At 35.7% G+C, this 27,934-nt stretch overlaps 1 protein-coding gene across 1 annotated transcript in view; it reads right to left on the bottom strand.

The window, feature by feature from the left end:
• Positions 1–27,934, bottom strand: part of LOC105551585 (contactin-5-like) — a 1,043,690-nt gene that overhangs the window by 19,043 nt on the left and 996,713 nt on the right. Inside the window, exon 8 of the mRNA XM_011996879.1 lies at positions 22,521–22,724. Coding sequence (XP_011852269.1) covers positions 22,521–22,724 — 204 coding nt within the window. The remainder of the gene's footprint in view (positions 1–22,520; positions 22,725–27,934) is intronic.

The following is a 27,934-nucleotide window of genomic DNA, read 5'->3' as shown; positions in this document are numbered from 1 at the left end:
TGTACTCCCAGCTATTCGGGAGGTTGAGGCAGGAGAATGGTGTGAACCCAGGAGGCAGAGCTTTCAGTGAGCCAAGATTGTGCCACTGCACTCCAGCCTGGGCAACAGAGCGAGACTCCATCTCAAAAAAAGAAAAAATAATAATAATTATTGACCTGTCTTGGATCTTTTCTGATCAGAACAGATTTTCCTTAGTTTTAAGTTTGAATGTGTTTCAAGAGCAAACTGTGATTTCATAATACCAGTTTTTTTTTTTCAGTATTTCTTGTGCATGTTGCTTTTTTCTTTCCATAGATGTAATTCTAATTAAAACCTTTACTACCTTTTCCTTGATCACTGGTGGACTCAGTCTCCTGTCGGCTGTCTTTTTACCCCAATCCATTCTGTACTTTGACTCCATATTTATCTTCTAAAACAGAATTTTTATCATTTATTTTTCTTTCTTATAACATCAGTGGTTCCCTGTTGCCTTACTGATGATATTCAAGCTCTTTATTTTTGTATGCAAGTCTTTGAAAATCTGCCCCAATGCTAATTCTTCAATCTTAGTTTCCACTTGACCACCATAGCCCCTGCTCTGTTTAGACTATCTTCTAAATAGCTTTAGTTATTTGTTTGAAGTTCATTAGTCATTAATTGATGTTATCAGCTTATATGCACTCAACTATTCTCCATTAACAAGGCTAGATCACATTCCTTTTCCTCAAAATATGTTCTATAAGCACAGTAATTATGTTTAGTTGCATATATTTACATTGACGGATCCATCCTACAAACTCCTAGGCATTTACTATTTACACTTTTCCTATCTACTTAGTAAAGTTGTATGACTGCATTTTCATTTCTCTAATGAGATTATTGTTAACTAGAGGCACATCTTATGCTTAATTTTGGCTGATATGGGTGCTGATCATGGTAAATTATTTGCATATAGATAATTCTACTCTGCTACAAGCAGAGCAATAAGAGCTAGTTTTTGAGCCTTGATTATACTTATGGCATAGAATGATGACCAATCCTCAAATACATTAAAGAATTTATCATTACTCAGGACCAGAAAGACATCACAAAACTTCTAGGATTTTCACCAATTCCTCATAAGAACTTTCAGATTTCAGTATCAATTGGGGAGTGTGATGGTTAATCTTAGTTGTGTCAACTTGACTGGATACATTAAGCAATACCAAGAAACCTGGTTAAGCATTATTTTGGCGTGTGTTTGTGAGGGTGTTTCCAGATGAAATTAGCATGTGAATCTCAGTGGACTAGGTGGGAAAGATCCACCTTCAGTGTTGGCAGGCACCATTCAATTGGCTTGGGGCTCAGAGAGAACAGAAACTGAGGAAAGGCATGTCTCTATTTCCTGGAACTGAGATACATTTCTCCTCTACTGTCTTTGGACACCAGAGCTCCAGGCCTCCTGGTCTTTGGACTCCATAGCTTACAACAGTGGTCCCCCTGGGTTATGAGACCTGTGGTCTCAGACTAGGAGTTACACCATCAGTTTCCTGGGTTCTTAGGCCTTTGGACTTGGATCAAGCCATACCATGAGCATCCCAGGGTCTTTAGCTTGCAGACGGTTTGTCACAGGACTTCTCAGCTTCCATCATCACATGAATCAATTTCCCTAATCAATTCCTTCTCATATATCTATATACATATCCTGTTGGTTCTTTATCTCTATAAAACTCTAACTAATACAGGTAGATTAAATTATCAATTTTTGATTCTATATAGTTGTATTCATGTGTATATGACAAAAAAGTTATTTTAAAAATAGATTAACCCTTTAATATATGGTTTTTCTGTTCATCTTTCAATCATTAAAGGTATTTATTTTAGGTCTTTGACAATGATAAAATGAAATTCTATCTTAAGGCTATTAATGATGATGAATAAATCACAATGTACTTGTTTTCACCAGTCTTAACTTTCACAAAAGAATCAATTTTGTCTTGGCAATATATAACGAGACTAAATTAATCAGTTTCCTTATTATCCTTTTAGGCTGAACATATTATCAAATATTAAGCTGAAATAAAAAACAAAAAGGATCTTACCATCAAATACATATAATTATTGACTATATTCATATTAAAAGGCAACAGCAACTAGGAACTGCTATTTAATGGACTGCAAAATAGTACTTTTTCTTCAAAAAAGAAGTAATCAGAATATTTATAATGGAAGGGACCCTCCTTTGCAAATTGTCCTAGTTCTGTTTGTGTGCGAGTAAATGCTTTCAGAAGAATCTCAGAAGCAGGACTGTACCCATAGTAAGTATTCATTGCTAATACACTGGTTACACAAATATTGAATCTAACCCTGGAAAGTCTTTGGAAATCTATTTGTTTGAGGTACAAATTGTCCTATCTCAGTTCAACAAATTTGCTGATTTCCCAGGCTTAAATAAGTTTAGTAACATCAGGGTTTGAGGAAGCAAGCAATTTCAATATACATTCCAATATAATCTATAAAGTTTTGTTGCTTCTAGTTGTGTTATGATTTTTAAAATATAGCTGGTAACTGGATTTTTAAATAGCTGGTAATTTGATTTTTGTTGGCTGGAATCCACTTCTCCCTTAAAGTAACCTTTTCAAAAAATTTCTAAAGTTCCAGAAAGACATTAATACCTAAAATGACAGTTAGAGGCCTAGCATTAGGTTTCAGGTTATGCACTAATCATCGTTACAAGACTAATGATGAATAATGCCCAATACTTATATGGGGTTTACTATGTATCAGGTACCCTTGTAACTCCTTTAGCTATGACAACTCTAATCCTCATAACCCTTTGAATTGGTCTGACTCAGGGAAGTTGAAAAGTTACCTAAAGTCACATGGCTCTTCAATGCCAGAGCCAGGATTTGAATTCAGGAAGTCCGGCTTCAGAGTCCATACTCTTCACCGCAATGATAAATAACGAATGAACTGCATTCCATATATTCTGCAGTAAATCAGTGCTTTGGATCCAAAGACGTTTTTCTACAGCATATTGTAAGTAGTGATTGGGTTGCTATTTAACATACAAAATAAAACTTAGTTCATAACTCAGTTATGAACCATAAGCTTGTACTATGAAAAACTCAGTTCATACCATTAACATAGTTATTTGGGTAGTAGGGCATAGGAGCAAGGACCTCATGGTAAAGAAGAGAAGAAAAAATAAACTACCTCCCCTCCATACACATGTATCTTTCACAGAAGTCTGCCTCACACAAAAACATGAAAGATGAAGGTGGGTTTGGTTTTTGGTTTGGGGATGTTCTATTCTTTTTTATATACTTTTCTTCCCCAGTACCTTTGTATGTTTCTCCCTCTGTCTGCAATGCCAGCCCAGAATTGGGGCAATTGACAAACTCTTTTTCTTTCATCAACACTGTACTCAAATGTCAACTTCTCTGTGCAAATGCTTCTAAGGGCTCTGTGGAGTTCAGTTCCTGTCCTATTTGCACGTCTGAAATATACCTCTTTACTCTTGGCACATTGTGGCATGACTTCTTTTGACAGGATCATTAACTTGTCTATCTCCCCTACTAGATCATGAGTTCCTTGAGAGTCAAAGGGCATGCCATTCTTGAATTCCCAGCACCAAAAGAAAAAAAAATGAAACAAAACTCTGTGCATGCCAGATTCTTTACACTTATAATTATTCTAATCTTTACATCAATTTCAAAGGCAGATAGAAACAGTGTTATGTGCATCAAGAATCTAAAGTTTAGAGAGAGTGGGTCACGTAGTTTAAATGGGGCAGAACTGGGATTACAACCTAATTAAGCCTGCCTCAAAAGCCCTCTGCCTGACCTCATTGAAAAACACAAATAGATTTCTTTAAATGATGCCAAAGCCCTCTTATGATGATCATCACAATTCTATCCTACCTCTCTTACTTCCTTTCCTCCTTGGGATGCTGTCTCAGTACAATGTTAAATGCCGTAAAATAGGCAGTCATGCATCACTTAATGATGAGGATTAATGCAACATTAAGCAATTTTGTTGTTGTTATAACATCAGAGGGTACTTAAAAGAACCTAGATAATATAGCTTCCTACACACCTCGGCTATATGGTATACCCTATTGTTCCTAGGCTACAAACCTGCACAGCATGTTACTCTACTGAATACTGTAGATAAATGTAATACAATGATAAGTGTTTGTGTACCTAAACATAGAAAAGGTATGATAAAATATGATATAGATAACAATGGTACACCTACACAGGGCATTTACTACAAATAGCACTTGCAGGACTGGACGTTGCTCTGGGTGAGCCAGTGAGTGGCTGGTGAGTGAATGTGAAGCCTAGGATACTATAGTACACTACGGTAGACTTTAAAAACACTGTACACTTAAGCTATACTAAGTTAATCACAAATATATTTTGTTCCTTAATAATAAATGAACCTTAGTTTACGGTAACATTTTTACTTTATAAACATTTTCAACTTTGTGACTCTTTCATAATGACACAGCTTAAAACACAAGCATATTGTACAGTTATAAAAAAATTATTTCTTTAGATCTTTATTCTATAAGCTCTTTCTCATCTTTAAAATTTTTATTGTGTTTTGCAATTCTTTTGTTAAAAATAAAGACACAAGCACACAAATTAGCCTAGCCTACACAGGTTACACTGAAAAGTCACTAGGCAATTGGAATTCTTAGTTTCATTATAATGTCATGAGACCACTGTCATATACGTGATCCATCACTGACTCAAACATTGCTATGCAGCACATGACTGTAATTCAACCAATGTACAGTAAAGTGAAATTACTGCACTGAAATTCTCATTGTCGAATCTCATTTTCAATAACATAATTCTTATTCACCTAAACAACAATTTAACTAGTGGAATTTTAGCCTGACTAGTGTATTTGTTATGTCATGGGGAGCTAGAGATCTTTGATAATGTGTTATATGGTTCTGCTCTGAGCCCCCACCCAAATCTTATCTGGAATTATAATCCCCACATGTTGAAGGTGGGGCCTCATGAGAGGTAACTGGATCATGGTGGTGGTTTCTTATGATTTAGCACCATCCCCCTAGTGCTGTCTCATGATAGAGTTCTAACAAGATTTGATGGTTTAAAGGTGTGGCATTTCCACCCTCACTCTCTCTCTCCCCTGCCACCACGTAAGATACACCTTGCTTCTCGTTTGCATTCTGCCATGATTATAATTTTCCTGAGGCCTTCCCAGCCATGCAGAACTGTCAGTCAATTAAACTTATTTTATTTATAAATTACCAAGTCTCAGGTAGCTCTTCACAGCAGTATGAAAATGAACTAATACAAAAATTGGTACCAGGAGTAGGATATTGCTATAAAGATACCTCAAAATGTGGAAGTGACTTTGAACTGAGTAATGGGCAGATGTTGGAACAGTCTGGAGGGCTCAAAAGAAGACAGGAAAATGTGAGAAAGTTTAAAACTTCCTGGAGACTTGAATGGTTTTGGCCAAAATGTTGATAGTGATATGGACAATAAAGTCAAAGCTGAGGTTGTCTCAGACAGAGTTGAGAAACTTATTGAGAACTGGTGCAAAGGTCACTCATGCTCTATTTTAGCAAGGAAACTGGTGGTATATTGCCTCCACCCTAGAGATATGCAGAACTATGAACTTGAGAGAAATTATTTAGAATAGCTGGTGGAAGAAATTTCTATGCAGCAAAGCTTTCAAGATGTGACCTGGCTGTTTTTAAAAGTGGATAGTCATACAAGTTTACAAAGAAATGGTCTGAAATTCAAGCTTGTGTTTAAAAGGGAAGCAGAAAATAAAAGCTTGGAATATTTGCAGCCTGACCATGAGGTACAAAAGAAAAACCCCTCTTCTGGGAAGAAATTCAAGCCAGCTGCAGAAATTTGCATAAGTAGGAGCTGAATGTTAATAGCCAAGACAATGTGGAAAGTGTTTCCAGGGCACGTTACAGGTCTTTGCAACAGCCTGTCCTATAACAGGGCTAAGAAGGAAAAATAGTTTCATAGGCCATGCCTGGTGGCCAGCTGCACTGTGCAGCCTCAGGACATGGCACTCTGCATCCCAGCTGTTCCAGCTCCAGCCATGGCTAAAAGGAGCTAAGATATAGCTCAAGCCATTGCTTCAGAGAGTGAAAGGCCCAAGCCTTGGTCGTTTCCACATGGCATTGGGCCTGTAAGTCTAAAGAATACAACAGTTGAGGTTTGTGAACCTCTGCCTAGACTTCAGAAGCAGTTTAGAAATGCCTGGAAGTCCAAGCAGATGTCTGATGCGGGGGTGGAGACCTCATAGAAAGTCTCTACTAGGGCAATGCAAAGGGGGAATGTGGGGTTGGAACCCCCACTCAGAGTCCCCACTGGGATGCTGCCTAGTGGAGCTGTGAGATGAGGGACACCATCCTCCACACCCCAGAATGCTAGATCCACCAACAGTTTGCACCATGTGCTTGGAAAAGCTGCAAGTACTTAATGCCAGCCTGTGAAAGCAGCCAAGAGGGTTGTATCCTGCAGAGACAAAGGGACAGCATTGCCAAAGGCTTTGCGTCTCCACCCATTGCATCAGCATGCCTGGGATGTGAGATACGGACTCAATGGAGATTACTTTGCACCTTTAAGATTTAATGACCCTCTGGTTGGTTTTTGGACTTGCATGAGGCCTGTAGTCCCTTGGTTATGACCAATCTCTCCCTTTTGGAATGGGAGCATTTACCCAATACCTACACCCACCTTGTAACTTTGAAGTAACTAACTTGATTTTACAGGCTCCTAGGTGGAAAGGTCTTGTCTTGTATCAGATAAGACTTTGGATTGGACTTTTGAGTTAATGTTGGAATAAGTTAAGACTTTGGGGAAAGCATGATGCGTTAGGAAAGCATGATTGGTTTTGAAATGTGGAAGGACATGAGATTTGAGAGGGGCCACGGTAGAATGATATGGTTTGGCTCTGTGTCCCCATCCAAATCTAATCTCAAATTGCAATCCCCATGTGTGGAAGGTGGGGCCTAGTGGGAGGTGATTCGATCAGGGGGGTGGTAGAGTTTTCATTAGATCTGGTATTTTAAAGGTGTGGCTTTTTCTACCTCACAATCTCTCTCTCTTGCTGCCGTGTAAGATATGCCTTACTTTTCCTTCACCTTCTGCCATAATTATAAGTTTCCCAAGGCATCCCCAGTCATGTGGAACTGTGAGTCAATTAAACCTCTTTTCTTTATAAATTACCTAGTCTCAGGTACTTCTTTATAGCAGTGTGAGAATGGGCTAATACAATGGGTCTGCCACATTTAGCCAAAACTACCTTAAAATCCATTTCGGAGCTTAGAGCTCACAATGGGGGTACAAACATTGGGTAAATGCTTGCTTTCCAAAAGGGAGAAATTTGCCAAAACCAAGGGGCTACAGGCCCCATGTAAGTCCGAAAACCAGCCAGACAGTCGTTAAAACTTAAAGTTCCAAAATAATCTCCAATGACTCCATGTCTCACATACAGGGCATGCTGCTGCTAGGGGTGGACTCCCATTAAACCTTAAAGCTCCAAAATTGTTCTTATGCTTTTTTAAAAAAAACTTTTCTTCCTTTGCCTCTAAATGTCCAATTCTCTAAAAGCTTCTTGAGGCTATATCTTTTATTTAAACAAAGGCAAAATCAGAAGGGCTGGCAGCAATGACTGACTTGTGGAAGGGCAGCTATTTATATACATGAATCATTTGCAAGTCACCCATCTGTAAAATTTGTACGATGTGTATTTGATCATCATGATGTTAGGATGACAGTGAAATATTTCTTTATGTTGGCTTTCATTTATTTATTAAACAAGTGGATGATGTAAATACTCTTTAAAATTCTCGATTCAGCATTTTTTTCCCCTTTTAACCAATATTTTTAACACTCTGACATTGTAAAGGAAAACCTACATTTAAAGAAAAAAGCATGCTATAATATTAAGTAGACTCTACTAATTATTAAGAAAATTAGTCTCTGTATTCTCTGGACAGATAATTTGACAGATAATTAACACACTATGTAGCAGGCAACCTTACATTCCCTATAGATGAATTCTGTCATTCCGAAAGATCACCATAACCCCAATTTTACTTATGTGGGTTACTCCATACACTCTTCCTAGTTTCATAAATTTGATGGATTCTTTCCTTCTTGCACAAATGAGAAGAATATCCTTCATGACATTTATTTCAATGAAACTGGGAAGGAACTAATATTGATTGCTTCTGTAAGGATCATCTGTAACCTCACCCTTTAAATTTGATTTTTGATAATATTGATAAAATTAATCCAATATCCCAATGTAGCACTGATATCCTAAGGGACGCAGGATGATACAGTAGATAAAACAATCACTGTGAGTTAGATCTGTAGCTCCAGACCTCCTACCAACTATGACCTGGTGCCTGTCCCTTAACTGGTGGTAACTGAGCAATAAAGTATAAAGATTAGGAGTGTACTCTTTGCAGTCAGACAAGCATAAGCAAGAGGACTTGCTGCCTGTCTAAATCATAGGTTCTTTACCTAGAAAATAAGAAGATAAGCTCAAAATGCTGTTTTGCTGTGATAACTAAATGAAAGAATGTATGAAATGCTTTTAGCATAGTGGCTGGTGCACAGGAAGAATGTTAATCATTATCAAGCCTTCCACTTAGGCAGCTTGCTATCTCTCCTCTACAGCTCCAAAGATGAACGTTATAAAATAGTAAGATGAATCACTGAGATTTAAAATATTTTGAATAATGGTGAGATTATATTGGTATAACTGAATTACCCCTCAGTATGTCTACTTTGAAGACACGACACTCATTTGAATATATGAGACTCAGTACATTTGTTAGGAAATAAATGTCTTGTTATTTTATGGCAAATTTGCAAAATATCTCATTGGAGTGAACTCTGGAAGAAACACCTCTGAATATTACAAATTACTTTCCAGAAGTAGTTTTAGAATCCTCAATATCCTGTACGTGATTTTTAATACTGGATAATAAAAATGATCACAAAATAATAAATATAGAATCCTTGCAGGATAATGGAAACTTTAAAACATCCACCATACGTTACTCAATTTTAGCAAATTAACTGAGATAAAATGTGAGAATTAGTGCAGAGAGAAAAAAATGTATGGAAATAATTTAAAATGATTCATAGGGAGCCTTAAGGTTATTTTTAAATACCTTACTGGATACTCAGAGAAAAATCAGGTAGAGCATATTAAGAATGGCAATGCAAGGCAAGATAAGGAAAACTGAAAACCATAGGAAAATAGGCTATTTTATTAACAAAAGAAAGACTGTCGAAGCAAAGGGAAAAGAACAACTATCACCTATGGCAGCTCAATTATGAGAACACTCCTCTCAAGTAAACATTTTGATCTAAATTTCAATAATTACCTTAAAGGCACTCTAAAACTAGGAATTAAATACATGACAACTGACCAATTGCAGAAATACTGCAATCACTTGAAAATCCCCAGAAAGCCACAGTTATTAATTGAAATAAAATGTCAGACGTTTCATAACCTGACTGAATATAAAAATTCCTAGTGATGCTTGTCAAAATTACCTCTGTTCTCCACTTCAGACTGACTGATCAGAATATCTAGGGGAGAACCAGGAATCTGTATTTTTAGCGAGATTCTCTCCAACATAATTTTTTTTATCGCCTTTCATCCACCTTTTTTTGGGGGCAACCCTAGCTAGTATAAAAATGAGATTTCAAAATACAAAGAAATATGTATCTTTTTAAAAAATCCATCGCAACTAATGATTAGTTCTCACCATGGAGATGTACGGAAACATACCAGTACATGTTACTGTACACACAAGTAAAATATACTGAATATATGTGAAATATCTGGGAGTACTGTGGAAAATACAGATTCCTGAGATGTATGGGGTGAGGATAATGTATATACAGGTCATAACTGGTCTCTTTCTCCCAATCTTTTCTCTGAGGAAATACCACAAACAAGATGGCCTCTCTAGGTATGTCCAGATGGTGCATTTGAAAATCCTGGTTCTCCTCAGGCCTCCCAGGGAAAGAGTAGGTTCAAGATTTCATTCTCTTTGGAAATCTTCTGAAGGACTCTGCCTTTCAAGGTCACTGAACACTCTAAGAGACACTGCATAGTCTGCTAGCTGGGTGTGGTTCTGGGAGGGCCTGATGACTCAGTGGAAATGGAAGTGTTTCTCAACCTTGGAAAGAGAGAGCATGTGGATTTAACTATTCCTAGTACTTTCAGTTGGGAGAGGGCTGCTCTTGTCTCCGGGTAAGGGAGAGGAGCAGGGACATGCCTTGTATTTCCAAAGAAAGTGCTTCTTGCTGATTTATTCACCTTACACAATTATGGAGTGAAAAAAGACTACTTTCTAAGACTGTCCCCAGAAACTGTGGGCAGATCTGAAGTATGACCCAATATTTTCATATATTTTTAAATTTTTATTGTTTTTATTTCCTTATTTTTTGAGACAGATTCTCCCTCTGTCACCCAGGCTGGAGTGCAGCGGTGCGATATGGGCTCACTGCAAGCTCCGCCTCCTGGGTTCACCCCATTCTCCTGCCTCAGTCTCCTGAGTAGCTGGGACTACAGGCACCTGCCACCATGCCTGGCTAATGTTTTGTATTTTTTGAAATAGAGATGGGTTTTCACCGTGTTAGCCAGGAAGGTCTCGATCTCCTGACCTTGAGATCCACCTCCCTCGGCCTCCCAAAGTGCTGGGATTACAGGCGTGAGCTACTGCTCCCACCTATTTTTATTTTTTTTTTAAGCATTGTCGATTATCCTGATACAAGGGTTTGGGGATCACGTTATTGAGTGCTGGCCTACTAGATGCAATTTAGGCAGACATCTATAATCTTTTGAGAATTTTTTTTCAAATTAAATATTATAATTTAAAAATGTTTTATTGCTAAATGATGCTAATGATTATCTTAGTCTTCAATGAGTTATAATCTTTAGCCATAACAAAACATTATTATTCGAACATAATTTCAATTTATATGATTTCAATCTGTGGAAGAATATTGTTTTGTCATGAGTAGTGAGATACCTTAGATACGGGAAGCTATGTGTTGACAAAACGACATAGTCTTTAGGGATCGAGGTAGGGCTGGCATTTGTTATTTTGTAGAGTTTTTCCGTGTGTGTGAGTGACGGAGTCTCACTCTTGTCTCCAGGCTGGAGTGCAGTGGCACTATCTCAGCTCACTGCAACTTCCGCCTCTCGGATTCAAGCAATTTTCCTGCCTCAGCCTCCCGAGTACCTGTGACTACAGGCGCGGGCCACCACACCCAGCTAATTTTTGTGTTTTTAGTAGAGATGGGGTTTCACCATGTTGGCCAGGATGGTCTCGATCTCCTGACCTTGTGATCTGCCCGCCTCGGCCTCCCAAAGTGCTGGGATTACAGACATGAACCACAGTGCCTGGCCTTGTAAAGTATCTTAACATGAGAAAGGTTGAATAAAATTCCCAACATCTCAGGCGATAATAAGCTCTACTGGGTAGTGAGTGAAACGTCAAGCTGGTAAATACCATTTGCATGGAGATATCATAAGGCTGTGTGGGTGGTATTATGAAAGTGGCAGATGAATTTCAATATGGACAAGCATAAGGAAATGCTTTTAGAATAAAATCTAAACTATGCTTATTATATGATAGGCTTTATTCCAGTTTATTGTAAGTAACTAACTTCATGATCTTTGACAAATCGTTTGCATTCTTGCAGACAGAGCTAGGAGTTATGAGGGTACTTCATGAAGACAGAATAGAAAGAAAAAAAAAGAGTCAGAAAATTGTGGACAAGGCTTGGAGTGAAAAATTATTCAAGGCAAGTGATGGAATATAAAGCTCCTCCCAATGTTACTGCCCGTCCATCCCCTTTGTCTCTCTATTAAAATATCAATTCTAGACAGTGGAGTTTACATTTATACAATAAACAACAACAGCAATAACAAAAACTACAATAATACCAATAGTCTAGAAAAGTAGTTTTCGATTACAATACCCCTGCCTCCCCGACACACACAAGTAAAATGCTATGGGAATTATAGGATAAGTACTGTGTTAATAGTTAACCTTTACTAAAGTTTACTAAGTAACACACACTCTTCTAAGTGCTTTGCATGTATCCATGTATTTAATCCTCACAGGAACCCTATCAGATAAGTACCAATATTATCCCCATGTTCAGATGAATACACTGAGGCATAAATAGGTTAAGTCTCTTGTCTAAGATTAAGTAGGTAATAAATTAAACTCAAGTTTGTGACCAATGTATTTTAAACCAAATTAGGCAAATAGTTTCTAGTTTAAATTTCCGTAATGATGCCACTCTCATGAAGTTGCATTCCGTAAGTGACATTAACAATTAGTTTTACAGTGCTATATACTTATGGCCTCACTTCTTTGCTACAATCTAGAATATGGCAATATATTTTTTGTTTGTTTGTTTTTGACAGTGTGTTTTGGATAGGAATACTATTTACCTTAAGTGAGCTACAGAAAGAAGGAGCTCAAAGCCACTGATATGGGTGACAGGTAAAGGAGTGTTGGAATTAGAAGTGGAAAGAAAGGAATGGATGAGAATGACATTGCAGATGTAGAATCCAGAGGGTTTGCAGAATCTATGGCATATGCGATCATGAGATTAGGAGGAGTCTAATTGACACAGAAATGTTTATGTTTGATGTCTAGGAGAAAGGTAATGTAATTCATAGCACAAATGTCAGCCGGAGAAGTTAGTTTGTGGGATATTCTAAATTAGAAACAGAAACAGAAGTATTCACTAAAGAAAAAAATATTTTAAAATATCATGGGGGTCAGGAGCGGAGTTTTGAAAGAACCCCTACATTTAAGAAGATAAGCCTCCTTAAATTCTTCATGGAATAAAGGCCAAGTACAAATAAGACACAGTGGGTGGACAGACATATAGATGGGTAAGTGGAATGACTGATTTAGGGGGTAGATTGAGAAGAGACAGTGAAAGGTACAAATGGAACAGTCTGGGAGAACAAACTGCCAGGAAAGATGAAAAGAAAATATTTGCAGATTTGTACATGGACTTCAAAGCGGTCAGAATAATGATGGCGGAGAGAAATGCTGATACATGTGGTTAAAAGAAACCTGACTAGTTTAGAGAAAATTCTATGAGTTGTATGATGAGGCCCCATACCCAATTAGAGATGATTAAATGGAAGAGGAGGAGTAGCAGCAACAGAAGCATTAAGAGTCGAGTAGTTTCTCAAGAAATCTGAATATTAAAAATAGTCAGATAAACATAACTGAATATACCTTTGTCACCACTGCAAAAGTCAACTCAAAGTTCACATTCCTTTCATTCATGGTTACAATGCCAGTTATCAAAAGTTTTTGTCTTTCAGAAATTTATTTCTGAATTACAATGACAGGCAATCACATAGGAAATCAAGAAAAAGACTAAGTTAGATATATATTTAGCATATTCATCTTGTTATTTGTTAGCACGTATTAAGTAATTCTCCCAAGGTTTCAAGACAAATTAAGGGAATTAATAAAATGCTACACATTGTTTTATCTGATAAAAGGTTATCTTTATAGGCAGAAATTCAAGCTGTTTTTAAGTATGCTTAGGAAGAAACTGGATTGTATAGAATGACTGATTGCCAAGGACAAGTGAGCAAATGAAGTATTCATCTTATCCAAAAATCATCCAAAATTTTTTGATGTTTTAATTTAAATTTTTATATCAAGATTATGAGCTTTCCAGAAAGACACATAGAAAAAAAAAAAAAGATTAATGAAAGCCAAAATTTCTGTATTCCCGCAGAGTTTGATATAAACTTTTTATATTATTCAGCTTCCTTAGCACAGATAAACGTATCCAAATAGTAATGTTCTTGTCAAAACTTTCCCAGTCCCCTTGGAATTATCCACAATTGAAAATTCTGAACCAAGATTAGAAGAAAAAGTCTTCTGGATTTAAGGTAGAACATTCAATACCCAAGGAGTGGCACTTAGAAGGGAAAATGAAAAAAAAAAAAAAAAGAATATCCAAAGCTATTCCAATTGCCATATTCCTTTATGATAAACAGACTAATCAGGAAATAACAGTGGCTTTGCGACATTCCATTGTTGAATACTAAACTAAATCTCAGGGATCAGAGAGGACAACACGAGATCCATTCTGTCTGTGCTTTGGCTCTGACAAAGCAGAGAACATTCACTGAGCCTATGTTACGGTGGTCGCCCCTGAGGGCAGATCCACTCTCCCTGTGGAGTCGCTAGTGGAGAATCCATTCCCTTGCCTTTTCTAGGTTCTAAAGCTGCATTTTCTTGCTCACGGCCCATTTCTGAACCTTCAAAGTGCATCATTCCAATCTCTGCTTCCGTCACCAGTCATCACATTGCCTTCTCATCGGTCATCAATTCTTCTTCAGCCTCCGCCTTAAGGACACTTGTGACTACATTTAGGGCTGACCCAGATAATCTAATGTCCCTACTTCAAGATCTTCAACTTAATTACATCCATTAAGCTCCTGGACCATATAAGCTAATATTCATTTTCCAGGAATTAGGATTTGGATATCTTGAGGGCCATTATTCAGCCTATTACAGTCTTCACAGGCATACCATTTTTATATTTTTCCATTGCTCTTAGGACGTGCAGTATTCACTAGTAAATTAACGGGGTTGATTCATGGATTATGTAATTAGGTAATTCTGGTCACAATTTCCATGTTGACACAATTATTTCCTTAAAATAAACACGTTATCTACACATACATTCTCAGCTGATTAGTTTGCCTGCAATTCATTAATTAAAAATGAAAATCATAGACTCCCCACCACCAAATAGTAGATTATCTACATTGTAGCCTTTCTACATTTTGTCCCTCAACTGTGACAACTGATGAATTTCCTGATAATGAGTAATCTTTCTACATGCATTCTCAATCTATTTCCACTCACTTTCTCAAGTTACTATTTGAATTCTCTCTATGGCACTATTTAACTCCAGAGATGGATGGGAAAATGTTGCCTTAGAAATCTTGTAGGAAAAGGTCCCACATGGACTGAAAGAAAGAGGAGAAGCTTGGTTTAGTACATAGTGAATTTTGCACAGATATGTACAGCTTTGCTATATCTTTGCTTAATATAGGATATTAATATAGCAACCTCTTCTTTTTAGTTAATATTTGTTGATATTTAGTTTCCATCCTTTTTAATACTTGTACCATTTTTAAAACGGTGCTTCCCATGTAGAAAACATAAGTATAGATTAAATAAAAATAAGTTTTTAGAAAGGAATTAGAACTGTGCTGGAAACTCACATGAAAGGAAAAAATGAAGGTATAAAATTACCACATAAGACAGTGGTAGTAAGACCCTGAAGGGAGAATGGAAGCAACAGTGTTAGGCACAAGTGTTTAAGGGAGAAATGTTAGCTGTTGAGGAATTACAGCTTGGCAAAAATAGATGTGTTTAACGGGGAGTGTTCAATAAATTCTGCTGTTTTGTGGAATGCATGCGCCTCATTCATTACCCTCCAAGCCATTAATAAACATCTGTATTACTAATAAATCCTTTTGGAGTTGGACTTGTTTTTAGCACAGTAATAATGAGCATGGCCTCATCAGGATGCTGAGCAAGGACAGGCAAATCCTAGAGTACATGGTTACAGACAGAATCTGTGTCCGTTTTTATAGGAATATCCTGCCTTATATTGGATTGGAAGCTACACAAGGATAGTTGTTATGTTTGCTTCGCCCTCCATTGTATTCCCTGTACCTAACAAAATATCTGATACATAATAGGCGTGCAATACATCTTTGTGAATGCATGAGAATAATTTTTCACCATGTCAGTAAGCGAAAATGATTGTGTTGCTATGTACTTCAAATCTTCCAACTCTTCACCATCACTTTGATAATATGTTCAACAAAGCATTTCATGGTATGACACTCTGTTCCTTCATATTGACTTGCATTGTAGTTATTCTGGCTGAAGTGCAATTTTATTACAGTCTGTGTATCCTATACTTGTACTTGATGGATAGTCAAATATCCTCTCTTTATTTAGTCACCTAATGCCAAATTACCTTCAAAATTAAATTCAGATATTACCTCTTCCAGGAAGCATTCTCTTATGTGTCATCTGGGTTGGGTGTTTCTATTAGGGGTTACCAAAATAACATATATCTATCAGTCTATCATAGCATTTTGTACAGTAATAATCTGTCTTTCTCATTAGTCCACAAGCCCCTCTAAAGCCCCTTCCCACCACAGATACATATTCATATATATGTCACCCAATGCAAAACGGAAACAACATATTTACTGAATAAATAACAATAAATAACAGAAAGTCAACTTTTTTTTGTTCAACATTAGGATATTTGAATTTATGTAAGTATTAGATGGAATTCCTTTCTGTAAGCAAATGTGCTAGGGCTGTGAAAATTATCTATACTCACTACCATCTATGTTCCCGATACTTCCGGTGTGCTAGTTCAACGTATCTTGACCAGATGTTTTACTCCTACAAGCGCTACTGCAACCAAGTTCGTGTACGTGCTACCAGTTTCACAAAGTTGCAACTTGAGGGCAATCTCAAAGAACAAGAGAGTTAAGTGCTAACAGAATTACCCTCTGGGAATGGGAGATGAACGTCTATCAATACACCCTCCAAGGTGACCATTCTGAGTGCATTCTGTAAGGCTCTGGTCCTGTGGGCTCAAGCTCAAGCTGCCTGTAAGTGGTCATCTCCGTAATGCCTCTCTCCTCTGGCTTCACCGATCAACCCCATCCCATCTCTCAATCCTGCTCTCTGGGGATAAATTTGAAATAAACTACCTACAAGCAATTTTTGATGTCAGCTTTGCTTTAGGGCAACCAAAGCTAAGATAATACATTTTATAATAGAGAGTTATTAAGTAAAATTCAATTTGTACTTGAAAGGAAAAATAATGCCTATGCATATATCCTTTATTATTTTTAGAAAGATCTACCTTTTTTCAGAGAAGTGTAAAAACACAATGTTCTTGAAATGATTTTTTTTAGCAAACTCTATAGTCACAGCAGATTAAACATAATTTTTATATTCAAACCCCTACAGAGACATTTGCCACGTTTGCAGAAACATTCATTGTGACACCTATCTCTGCACTGAGAGGTTTGTAAAATCCAGCAGGAATTTCAGCTGACCGTGGTGCAATATATATTCTATTTTTATTTTCAGAACAAGTGTTTAATATGTGCCATCTACTTAAGAAAACATTCAGGAATATGTCCTTCTTATGAACGTACTTTTCAATTATATTTTTTGAAGACAGATGAAATAGTGATATGAAAGTTTCTGAATAAAAATAATTCCATTCTAATCTATAACTTCCTTAATTTTATGTTTCAATTTTTTTCACATTATCTTAGTATGAATCTTGTAATCACTCTATAAGCACAAGAATTTTCAACAGTAACTATTAACTTAGAATTGCATATATGTGTGTATATATGTGTGTGTGAATAGACATATATATATACACATACACACACACACACACATATCTGAGAATTTTGCAAGTTGGTGTGAGTTCCCCTGATGGTGTGAGATGTGTGGGGGTCATAGCTGAATGCGGTGTGTGGATGACCAGGTTCTGCTTTGGTGTGAGGACAGAAAGCTGGCTGTCAGGCTGCTGGCATATGAATACTAGAATACAAATTTTTCACTAGAGTACCACCATTGACATTAAAAACGTTAGCTTTCCATGGAAAGCTCATTCATATTATTAAGAGATGAGTCTTTGGACTTTTTGCATATAGAGACAGAGAAGGAAAAGGTGTCTAACATTTTATTGAAATAGTTGTTCAATGTCTATGTCTTCAGTCTCCTTTATTGAGTCCCATTTCTTACATCTGTTCTTCGTGCTAACTTTGATTTCAGAATGTCTTCAAGCTTCCATTGGGCATATGGTCCTCGACCCTTTCTTTAGACTCCTTATACTTTATTCTATATTTTAGTTTTCTCCACTTCTTTAATACGTTAACTCAATCCTTCCTTATTCTTTCAGAAATATATTGAGATGTCTCACTTGGTGATGCTCTTCCTCTCCTTCAGCATTCTCATTGAAAATATAGATTTATTTTTGTAGGGTATAAGAAGGGTGACAGGTAGCAAATGCATGCATCCAATCCACCCTGTTGAGCTACATGTCCACTTCTTATTGAGACCCTTATTTCCCTTGGCTTCCTTGACATCATATTCAACTGCTTTGTTTTTTGTTTTTTTGAGACAGAATCTCGCTCTGTTGCCCGGGCTGGAGTGCAGTGGTGTGATCTCGGCTCAGTGCAGCCTCCTTCTCCCGGGTTCCAGTGATTCTCCTGTCTCAGCCTCCCAGGTAGCTGGGACTATAGGCACGCACCACCACACCTGGCTAATTTTTGTAGTTTTTCAGTAGAGACAGGGTTTCGCCATATTGGCCAGCGTGGTCTCAAACTCCTGATCTGAGGTGATCTGCCTGCTACGGCCTCCCAAAATGCTAGGATTACAGGCATGAGCCACCGTGCCTGGCCTATTCTACTGTTTTTCCTATTATCTTATTATCTCTCTACCTTCTCCTCATTATATTTTGTGGGATTTTCATTATTTACCCTCCTAATGTAATGTAGATTAGTCAAGGCTTGACCTTAAGCTCACTTCTCTTCTCATTTCATACTCTCTCCCCATGCTTTCTTAACCACACCAATGTCTTCATTACGATTTTCACTGTAGTGACTCATGTTCATATCTGAACACTGTTATCCAAAATATTAATTGTTTTTGTGCAGCAGAACTTTAAGAAACACTACATCCAAATTATATTACATTCTTATTAATGGTATTAGCCTTATTTTTCTTTAGGTTATATTTAATTCAAAGTTTCAGTTACTGTGAAAAACACATCCAGTATAGTATACATGTCTAGAAAGTGGCTTAAAAACCTGGAAAAATATCACATTAAATGATAATTATATAGTAATAATCTGTAGATATTTATTGATTTTCCAGCTTATAGAGTTAGTCTAAGAAGAAGTATAGAATATATGATTGTATTTGCCGGACAGAATTGCCAAAATATAAGTAGAAGAAAAAAGAACATAAAAGTAGCTTAGGAAAGATGAAGGAAAAAGTAGGAATAAAGTTATCCTCATTTCATGACATAAAATTATTCCATGACATAAAATTAAGTCATTTCATGATTCTTGAATTAAAGATTCAAGAGTTAAAAGGATAGTAGAAATTTTAGTATATTATTAAAGTTTAAAAGATAAGCAACAGTAAACTTAAAAATGCATATTAAACTAGACGAAGGAAGAAACTTATGCATACTTATCAAATGAAGGAATAAACAGTTATTGTTTAAGCTTAATTAACCAAAATGCATAGACATTTTCTAGCATTTTATGAGAACGTTATGGAATAACAACAGCATAAAAGGGAAGTTAGAAGTTTGGCTCTCCAGAGTGAGATTTAATGTCAGGGAGAGGTGAGTAGGATTTTCTGGGGTTTTTTTTGTTTTGTTTTTCTATGTCACTACATTCATTCAATATGGATGTGTTACTTTGACTTAAAACAAATGGACAAACAAAAGCCAAGAAAGCAATAGCCTTAGGTAAGTTATAGAAAAAAAAATGTAAATTTTGTAGCTTCTCTGGTAAAAAATAAGACTGTTACTGAATGATGTAATGGAAATTTAGCAGATGCTTACCACCTGTTTTTTTGTTAAATGTTAACCTTAAAATAAGTTTTATTTTATTGATTTATACTTGCTTTATTGAGCCTTCTATATAGTACTTCTCAAATAATGACTTTTTGAAAATACAGACATTTGTAAAAGAAAAAAGTGTCAACAATGTCAACTGCTGCAGTCACTTCAATTAATATAATGACCAAAACAGTATTGGTTTACTGACATAGCATTTTGTTATATAAGAAGCAACGACTTACAGAGTAATTTTCTGAAAGGCCAGAGGGAATGATTCTCAATAGCACAGGAAGGAGGAATTGGTTGTAATAGGAGGATGGAGAGTATACTATCTCTATTGAAATAGGATGGGAGATAACAATGCAGATGGAGATGCAGTTACATTTAAATTTTATTAGTAGAAAGATGATTTAATAAGGTACATAGTTTTTGTGAAGCAGCGGTCGTGAGGCAATCCAGTCTAAGGAAAGCAGAGAAGTTTCCAAAAATTTGGGGTGTGGGGGGGAGTAGCAAATTAAGCCATCCACAGAAACTTGGTGGGATTGAATGGCAATGTTGATAGCCCACTTGAAACTGATGATCATGAAACCCTGGTGGGTGTAAACTTTTCAGATAGCTTTCAGAATCTCAAGGCAATCACAAAGTAGAATATAATTGAGCTCATTGGAGTTGGGGTTTTGCCAAACAAGGGCAACAGAAGACACAGAGACAAAGTGATTTAAATATCAGCAAATGATTATTCCTGAAATGTTTGCCCATGGAAGGTAGAAGGTAAATTTAAATGATATATCTGGGCCATGAAACAAAAGTGCAAGACTCTTCCACATGGACATTGACTTACACATGTGCTACTCTCCCTTGTGACGGGCAGGCAATGTATAGAAAGAGGTCTCTGGTGTGAAAAGAAGGTGGAAGAGCCTCCTCAAGCTCAGGTACTATTCAAATATAAAGTATTACTATACAGATGGATAGTGAAAATGGAATTAATTGTTAGCCAAAAAAAGTTACACTTTTAAGATAAGAATGCATTCATTTCTTAAGAAATCAGAGAGAAAAGGGCTCAGAAGTTTTGGAGAAATGGCTTACAGAAAATTAATTCAAGACTTTTAATTAGATAAACTGTAAAACTGCATTTCTTTTTTATTTTCAATCTGCAGACCCTCTTACATAATCTTGTAGTTGGCATAATATATACACATTATTCCACAGTGATGTAATACACAATGACGACTTTTAAATCTCTTTAGGTAGCCCAGCTCTCTCTTACGGGTATTAGGAACAGATATCTGATTACCTATTGCCAATTTCCTCATGGATTTCCCATGCACCCTGTATCTCATATTCAAAACTGAATTCCTCATTTTTATCTGCTTCTGTATTTCTTCAGCTGTGTTCTTTTCTGGTGAAGAGAATCATCGCCCATTCAAGGAACTATGCTAAAGCCTTGAAATTGTTGTATATGCTAGCTGCCTCCTACTCCAAAGCCTGTAATTCATTAATTATCAAACGCTGGTAATCCTACCTTCTTAATATCCCAATTATGTTTCCTGTCCTCCAGTGCTACCATCACTGCTTTTGTTCAGTCATTTATCACCTCTTGGCTGATTAGTTTTAGTAGCCCGTGAATTGGTTTCCAAGTCACCATTTTTTTTCTACCTGGTTCTCCATGCCATTACTTAACTGTGAGGCCTTTACCAATTTTCATCATTTCCTTAATACTGGCTTTCTCTTCTTTAAAATGAATATTACATTTTTACCCTTTACTTGATAGAGTTGTTACTATTATATATATATGTGTGTGTGTGTATATATATATATAAAATACTGTGTATCTCTATGTATGTATGTATGTATAATACATACTTCATAATTCATGAAGTTTCATAGACTGTGTTGTTTACATACACATATTTAAATGTTTACATACTTATATATAAATGTATTTATACACACACACATATATAAACAACAAAGTGTATAATAAACTAAGTGGTAAGCAAAAATCTTGTGATACAGCTCTGGTCATACATTCCAGCAGCATATATTCTAAAAACAAACATATGAAAAAACAGCACTTAAATAGATTATTTTTTAAGCTTCACAATCAATCAGGTTTCTCAAGCTTACTCCTTAATAACAGCTTCGCAGATATTTTTTTACTGCATGACAGAGCAAACTGCACATCATATATCAATGATAATATGATGCTTGACTTCTTTAATGCAACGCTTAACTGTAAATGTCTGTAAATACAAATGAGGTGTTTAAATTTGAAGATACTTTGGATAGATGGCAATACCTATAATTATAGAGTCATCACTTCTGCCTGATTTGCACTTAAAAGTTAAAGTTCCAACTGCTCCTATTATTAGAAAAGTAATAATAACAATTATAACTATACCATGAAGTATTAAAACCTGAACATTCAATTTGAAGGCAGCTAAAATAAAAATGTAATGAAAAGTGGATCCATAAAATGCTTTCAATTCATACACATATGCTATATAGAGGCACTCAAGAGCAAAGGAAAGAACTGTGGAGTCCTTATTATGGTTCTTTTTTTCAGATTCTTTCTCGCTTTCTGGCATTAGAGTAGCATTATGGTGAGTATTTCTCATCCATAGATCATCACTTTCTTATGTCAAAATTTTTCTTCTAAGGTATGTATAAACATGGCCTAAAAATGTAGTTTCTAAATACGGCAAATGTCTTTTTATTTTATTTGTAAGTTCCAGTTCTTAAAGAAAAACACACACATTAATACATCTGTATTTTCCAAATTAGAGTTGGCTGACCTTTTTAATGGGCCAAGCAACTTACCATCATTACGTAGAGTGAGTGGCGTTGGAGGACTAAGAACTCTAGCATTCGTCACTGTGTTTTTCACCAGACAAATATAGCTGCCAACATCTGATGTTTGGACTTTAGAAATATAAAGGTTGCCTGTCTCCTGGGAAATGAACCGCCGGCTGTCTTCCGCCACAAAGGAAGGGAACTCATTAAATACCCAGCTATAGATGATCTCTGAAAATACACAAAATTTGGTCAATGAAAGACTTGGATTTTTTCATTAACAGAAAAAGTTCAATCAACAAAGCCTGAGATATATTGCAAGCTCACACATATTTGACCCGTGGAGGTATATAATTTAGTATTTTATATTCAAAGGATTATTGTTAATGACTACGGTGAGATCTGAAATATTTTTTAGGATGTCTGAACTTGACTCATTTAGTTATTCTTTCAATTCCAATGTGTATTGAACATGTTTTAGGTACTCAGAACTATGATAACCTGAAAACAGAAAGAGAAGAGACAATTCCCCATTCTCAAAGATCAATTTAATGAAGAAAATTTACCCAAACCTATGAAACAATGTAGAATAAGAAAATGGAGATACAGACCTTATTGTAAAGAAGGTATGAGATGGGGCACTTAAGCAATAAAACTTATCAAAGAAAGGCAAACTACATGTCTTCTGTCCAAATGTTCTCCTCTACACACATCCCATTTTGTAACTTAGTTTAATTTCTAAATTAAGCTTAAGTTCACTGGGACTTTCAGAGACAGTATCATTAAGTTCTGACTCTACTACTTAGTGATGGTCTAAATTGAGCCAGTATTTAACTAACTTTTTGAGGTTCATTTTTAAAATTCATATAGTTAGAATAATATTACGTACTTCATAAGCGTCAAACAAGACAATGCACCTAAGAGCTTAATGAATAATATGCATTCATAAAACATGAAAAGTAACATTTCTGTTATCATCCCACCCTAACCAAAAATTACCACGTTAGGAGCTCCTTCTACGTGCACCATTTAAATATAAGAAAAACAGTAAAGAGGATATAAAACAAGTCTGAAGGAATAGTGGATACTTAAATATTTTCAGGTCTGTTTTCAACAGAAGAATTCCAATGATGAGATGAACATTGATTCTAAGCAAGATTTTGCTAATATTTATTATTAAAAAAAATTATATAGGCTGGGTGCCGTGGCTCACGCCTGTAATCCTAGCACTTTGGGAGGCCGAGGCGGGCGGATCACGAGGTCAGGAGATTGAGATTATCCTGGTTAACAAGGTGAAACCCTGTCTCTACTAAAAATACAGAAAAAATTAGCTGGGTGTTGTGGCGGGCACCTGTAGTCCCAGCCACTCAGGAGGCTGAGTCAGGAGAACGGCATGAACTCGAGAGGTGGAGCTTGCAGTGAGCTGAGATCACACCACTGCACTTCAGCCAGGGTGACAGAGTGAGATACCAACTCAAAATAAATAAATAAATAAATAAATAAATAAATAAATAAATAAATAAAATTATATGTTATAGTTCTAGCAGAAGCCTGAGAATTTTGAAATATTATATTGCATTAATGTGTAATTACAATATACAGATACAAAATCAAATATTTTAACAATTGTTTTATAAAGAAAAGCATTTTTTACAGTTACAGACACCCAGTTGGCAGCCTTCAGTACATTTAATATTTTATTAACAATTTATTTAAAATATCCACATTACTTTACTCGAAGGAACTCCCTAAAGTATAACTGAAATACTTCCACTTGTTCTCATAGAGCTCAACTAGACTCTAAATTCAAGGCTTTCTCACATTTAACAATATGAATTCCTTTAATTGCTATAATGAAAGTGTTACTTGTCATTCACACCTAATTCATATATTTTAATATGTATTTATTTTATATTACATTTTACTAAAATCTTTTTTTTTATTATTTTACTAAAATCTAATATAAAATAAGGGTTTTCTTAGTTTTTGGTTTATATTACTTAAAGTTTCAGAAAAATGAAAGCAACTAACAATTACAGGTAATCATTCATTAAATTCAAAAATACTGTTTCTGTTATACTGATATTTGTTGAATTAATGTTTAGTAATTTTAGACTAGGAGAAAAATATTTACACAAAATTGGCATTTTCTCAGATTTTACAGATGGGTAAGTATTTGGAGACTCAAAAATGCTTACTTAGTTCTTCAAATAAGTTTTCAGTTTCATGTAGTGAAGCTAATAATTCCAAAAAGTATAAAAAGTAGAAATACTACACAATAGAAGAGCTGACAACCTGAGTTTGCAGTGGATTATCTGCCAGTGCCAAAAATGAAAATATTGAACTGAGCTAAACACCTTTTAACATTCCTCTTTACTTTCTCCTATAAGGTTTTCCATTATCTATTCACATTTATTTAATACTGTCTTCAAAGTAATCATAAAAAGTCTATAATTAACTTTAGTGTTATACTGTAATCTGAGAACTATAAAATATTTCAGGGAAATAGTAAAGTATAGTTGGCTCTGGTGCCACAGTCTTTAGCTTCATATGTCACTTTCTTCCATACCAACTGCGCCTGGCCCTTAAAAATAATTGAATGCATGCTTATCTATTAAGCGGTAAAAATTTAGTAGTAGTGGCATTCATTTCAGAAGATACTGATATTAGGTGGTCAACTATGATTTTCCCATTTTTTAAGGCTCTTTTTTTCTAATGGTATGATGATCTAAAGCAACTAAAATGTTTTAGAAGTTCTCGGTGTGATTCTTCAGTGAGTAATCTCTATATCAGCAGACAATGACTACTTTGAGATATCCTGTGCATCTACGTTATGAAAGTCTTCCTCGGGAATGCTTTTGCACAAATCCTACTTAAGATCAATTTTTCCCCCATTTTTCTATGTAGTTTGCTTTATTATTATACTTTAAGTTCTGGGAAACATGTACAGAACATTCAGGTGTGTTACACAGGTATACAAAATGGTGTTGGGAAAACTGGCTGGCCACATGCAGAAAGCTCAAACTGGACCCCTTCCTTACACCTTATTAAAACATTAACTCAACATGGATTAAAGACGTAAATGTAAGACCTAAAGCCATAAAAACCCCTAGAAGAAAACCTAGGCAATATCATCCAGGACATAAGCATGGGCAAAGACTTCATGACTCACCAAAAGCAATTGCAACAGAAGGATCAATGTTTATGCTAAATTTCAATCAGGTATTTTTGATACTATATGGTAATATACATTTGGGACACAAATCCATGTGCGGCATAGGCTTTTGGCTTCTCATTGGAGAATTTTTGTCTTCTACTCTGAACCAACAAGTCATTCCATCTGGGGTCTGACTTGGTCAGACATTGTTATTCAACTTCCATTCTCAAGCAGACCCAAGGACTTGTTCTTTGCCCTGGCATGATCATTCATCCTTTAACTTTTAGACTTTAGGGTCTACTTCTCTAACATGTGAAAAATGTACCTTGCTTCCAAGATCTCCTCAGGGTTAACATCACAGAGTATGCTTTGGATTTCAGTTCTTATTTGTTTCTGATACTTGGGGATTTCCTTTTCTTTCTTGTGAGATCAGCTACATATTGAAATTATCTTTGCTTTATTTCAGTCATCATTTCTAAATTTTGGTAGTGAGAACATTTCCAGGTCAGCTGTCTCCCTCCCTAATTGAACGTTCAGATTTTATGGATTCAAGTATTGCAGACTTTCTATGCAACTGCTGCAATTGATTCAGCGTCAATAAACACAGGACCTTTTCTTTGCTCCCCTGACAAATAAGATGATTATTTAAGTGATATATTTCCACAACTACAGAGTGCATAAAAACAGGAGTACACATGTGGGCAATGATGCTCATTTCTCTTAACAGAAGTGCCATTAACAACAACAACAAAAAAAAGTTTGAAAAAGGGGAATGAAACTGCATACTGGACCCTCAGAAGTCTTTGAAAACAATTTCAGTGAGTAATCACATGTGATTCAACATTCTTTAATATAACTACGTGTTGGGAAATAACCATTCTTTTTTCTAATAATGTGTGTACACATCAGAGGCTTTGGGCCAAAGAATTCGGAGAGAACACAATGGATATAGCATCTGAGTTGTTCAATGACCCAATTAATAATGCAACTCTCCCTGGGAGTCTATTTTCTTTATCCCTATAAGTACAGAAAGAAAAAGAACTTAAAAATCAGAAGCTTCCCTATCTCTATAAAATGCTCAACTTTATGGTAAGATTCTCAGTCAACAGGTCTTATTTATCAAAATCACTAATTGTTTTTGTTATTTCTATAATATGAGATTTAATGTTTTATCTGCCAAAAATCATAACTTCTTTATTATTAAAATATAACATTTATTCAGGCACAGCAGCCTATGCCTGTAATCCCTGCTCTACGGGAGGCTGAGGTGAGAGGATAGCTTGAGACCAGGAGTTCAAAGTTGCCATAAGCTGTGACTGTGCTGCTGTGCTCCAGCCTGGATGATGGAGTTAGACCCCAAATCAAATAAATAAAAGATATGTAACTTTTAGTTTATTTTTTAAATAGTTCAAGTTTTTCATTTATTTATTTTCTGTATCTTGTATTAATTTTTACTGATGCTTCCTGGTAGAGTATATGTCAGGAGGATTTTAATATTTACAAATTGTCTTTTAATCATATTTATTTTCAGAATTCTACCATCCATTATGACTCATCTCCTCTCTTTCATGGTGACTTAATTGAAGATAATTAAATAGGATAACTTAGTAAGTTCCTGGAGAAAAATAGGGTTTTAAAAATTGTCACTACAATTATTTTCTTTTTTGAAAGTTTGTACCCAATCCTATGGCTTTGGATTCTGAATTAATGACATTATGATAGAAACTGTAGAGAACTGTCCACTTAATTATTCATTACTACTGAGCATAAGGGACAACCTGAAATTGGTGGGAAATATATTTTTCCATTGCTGATGTGTACCTTAATTGAAACAGAAAATGTCACTATTAGCCATGTCAATTACTCTTGGAAGAGCAGAGACTGAATCTACCTTCTTCATCATTATATTTTTAAAACTCAACAGGATACTTGGTGTGTAGTTGTTCCATAAATATTTGGTGAATAAATGCATAGTTGAGATAGAAATATATCTATAATCTATTTATATAAAACTCTCTAAATTTCAAGAACAAGAGTGGATTTATTTTCACATATTAAACTTCATTACAAATTTCCTAAGATCTAAATTGGCTTGTTCTGGCTTTGAGAATATGAGTCAAAGAGGATGCTTAATGTTGGCTGAAATAGAGACACTGAGTCCCTATTTGTTATAGTAATATAGACAGTTTAACAATCTGGAATGTACTGTGAATGAGCAAAAGAGAAAAGGATCATTTTTACAAAGGTACTATGAAGTGTTTTCATGATTTATTCTATTAGGTAA

Source organism: Mandrillus leucophaeus, unplaced genomic scaffold (assembly GCF_000951045.1).
Source record: "Mandrillus leucophaeus isolate KB7577 unplaced genomic scaffold, Mleu.le_1.0 Scaffold528, whole genome shotgun sequence".
Taxonomy (NCBI): Eukaryota; Metazoa; Chordata; class Mammalia; order Primates; family Cercopithecidae; genus Mandrillus; species Mandrillus leucophaeus.
The sequence above is the reverse complement of the archived record's forward strand: the minus strand, read 5'-3'. Positions and strand labels throughout refer to the sequence as shown.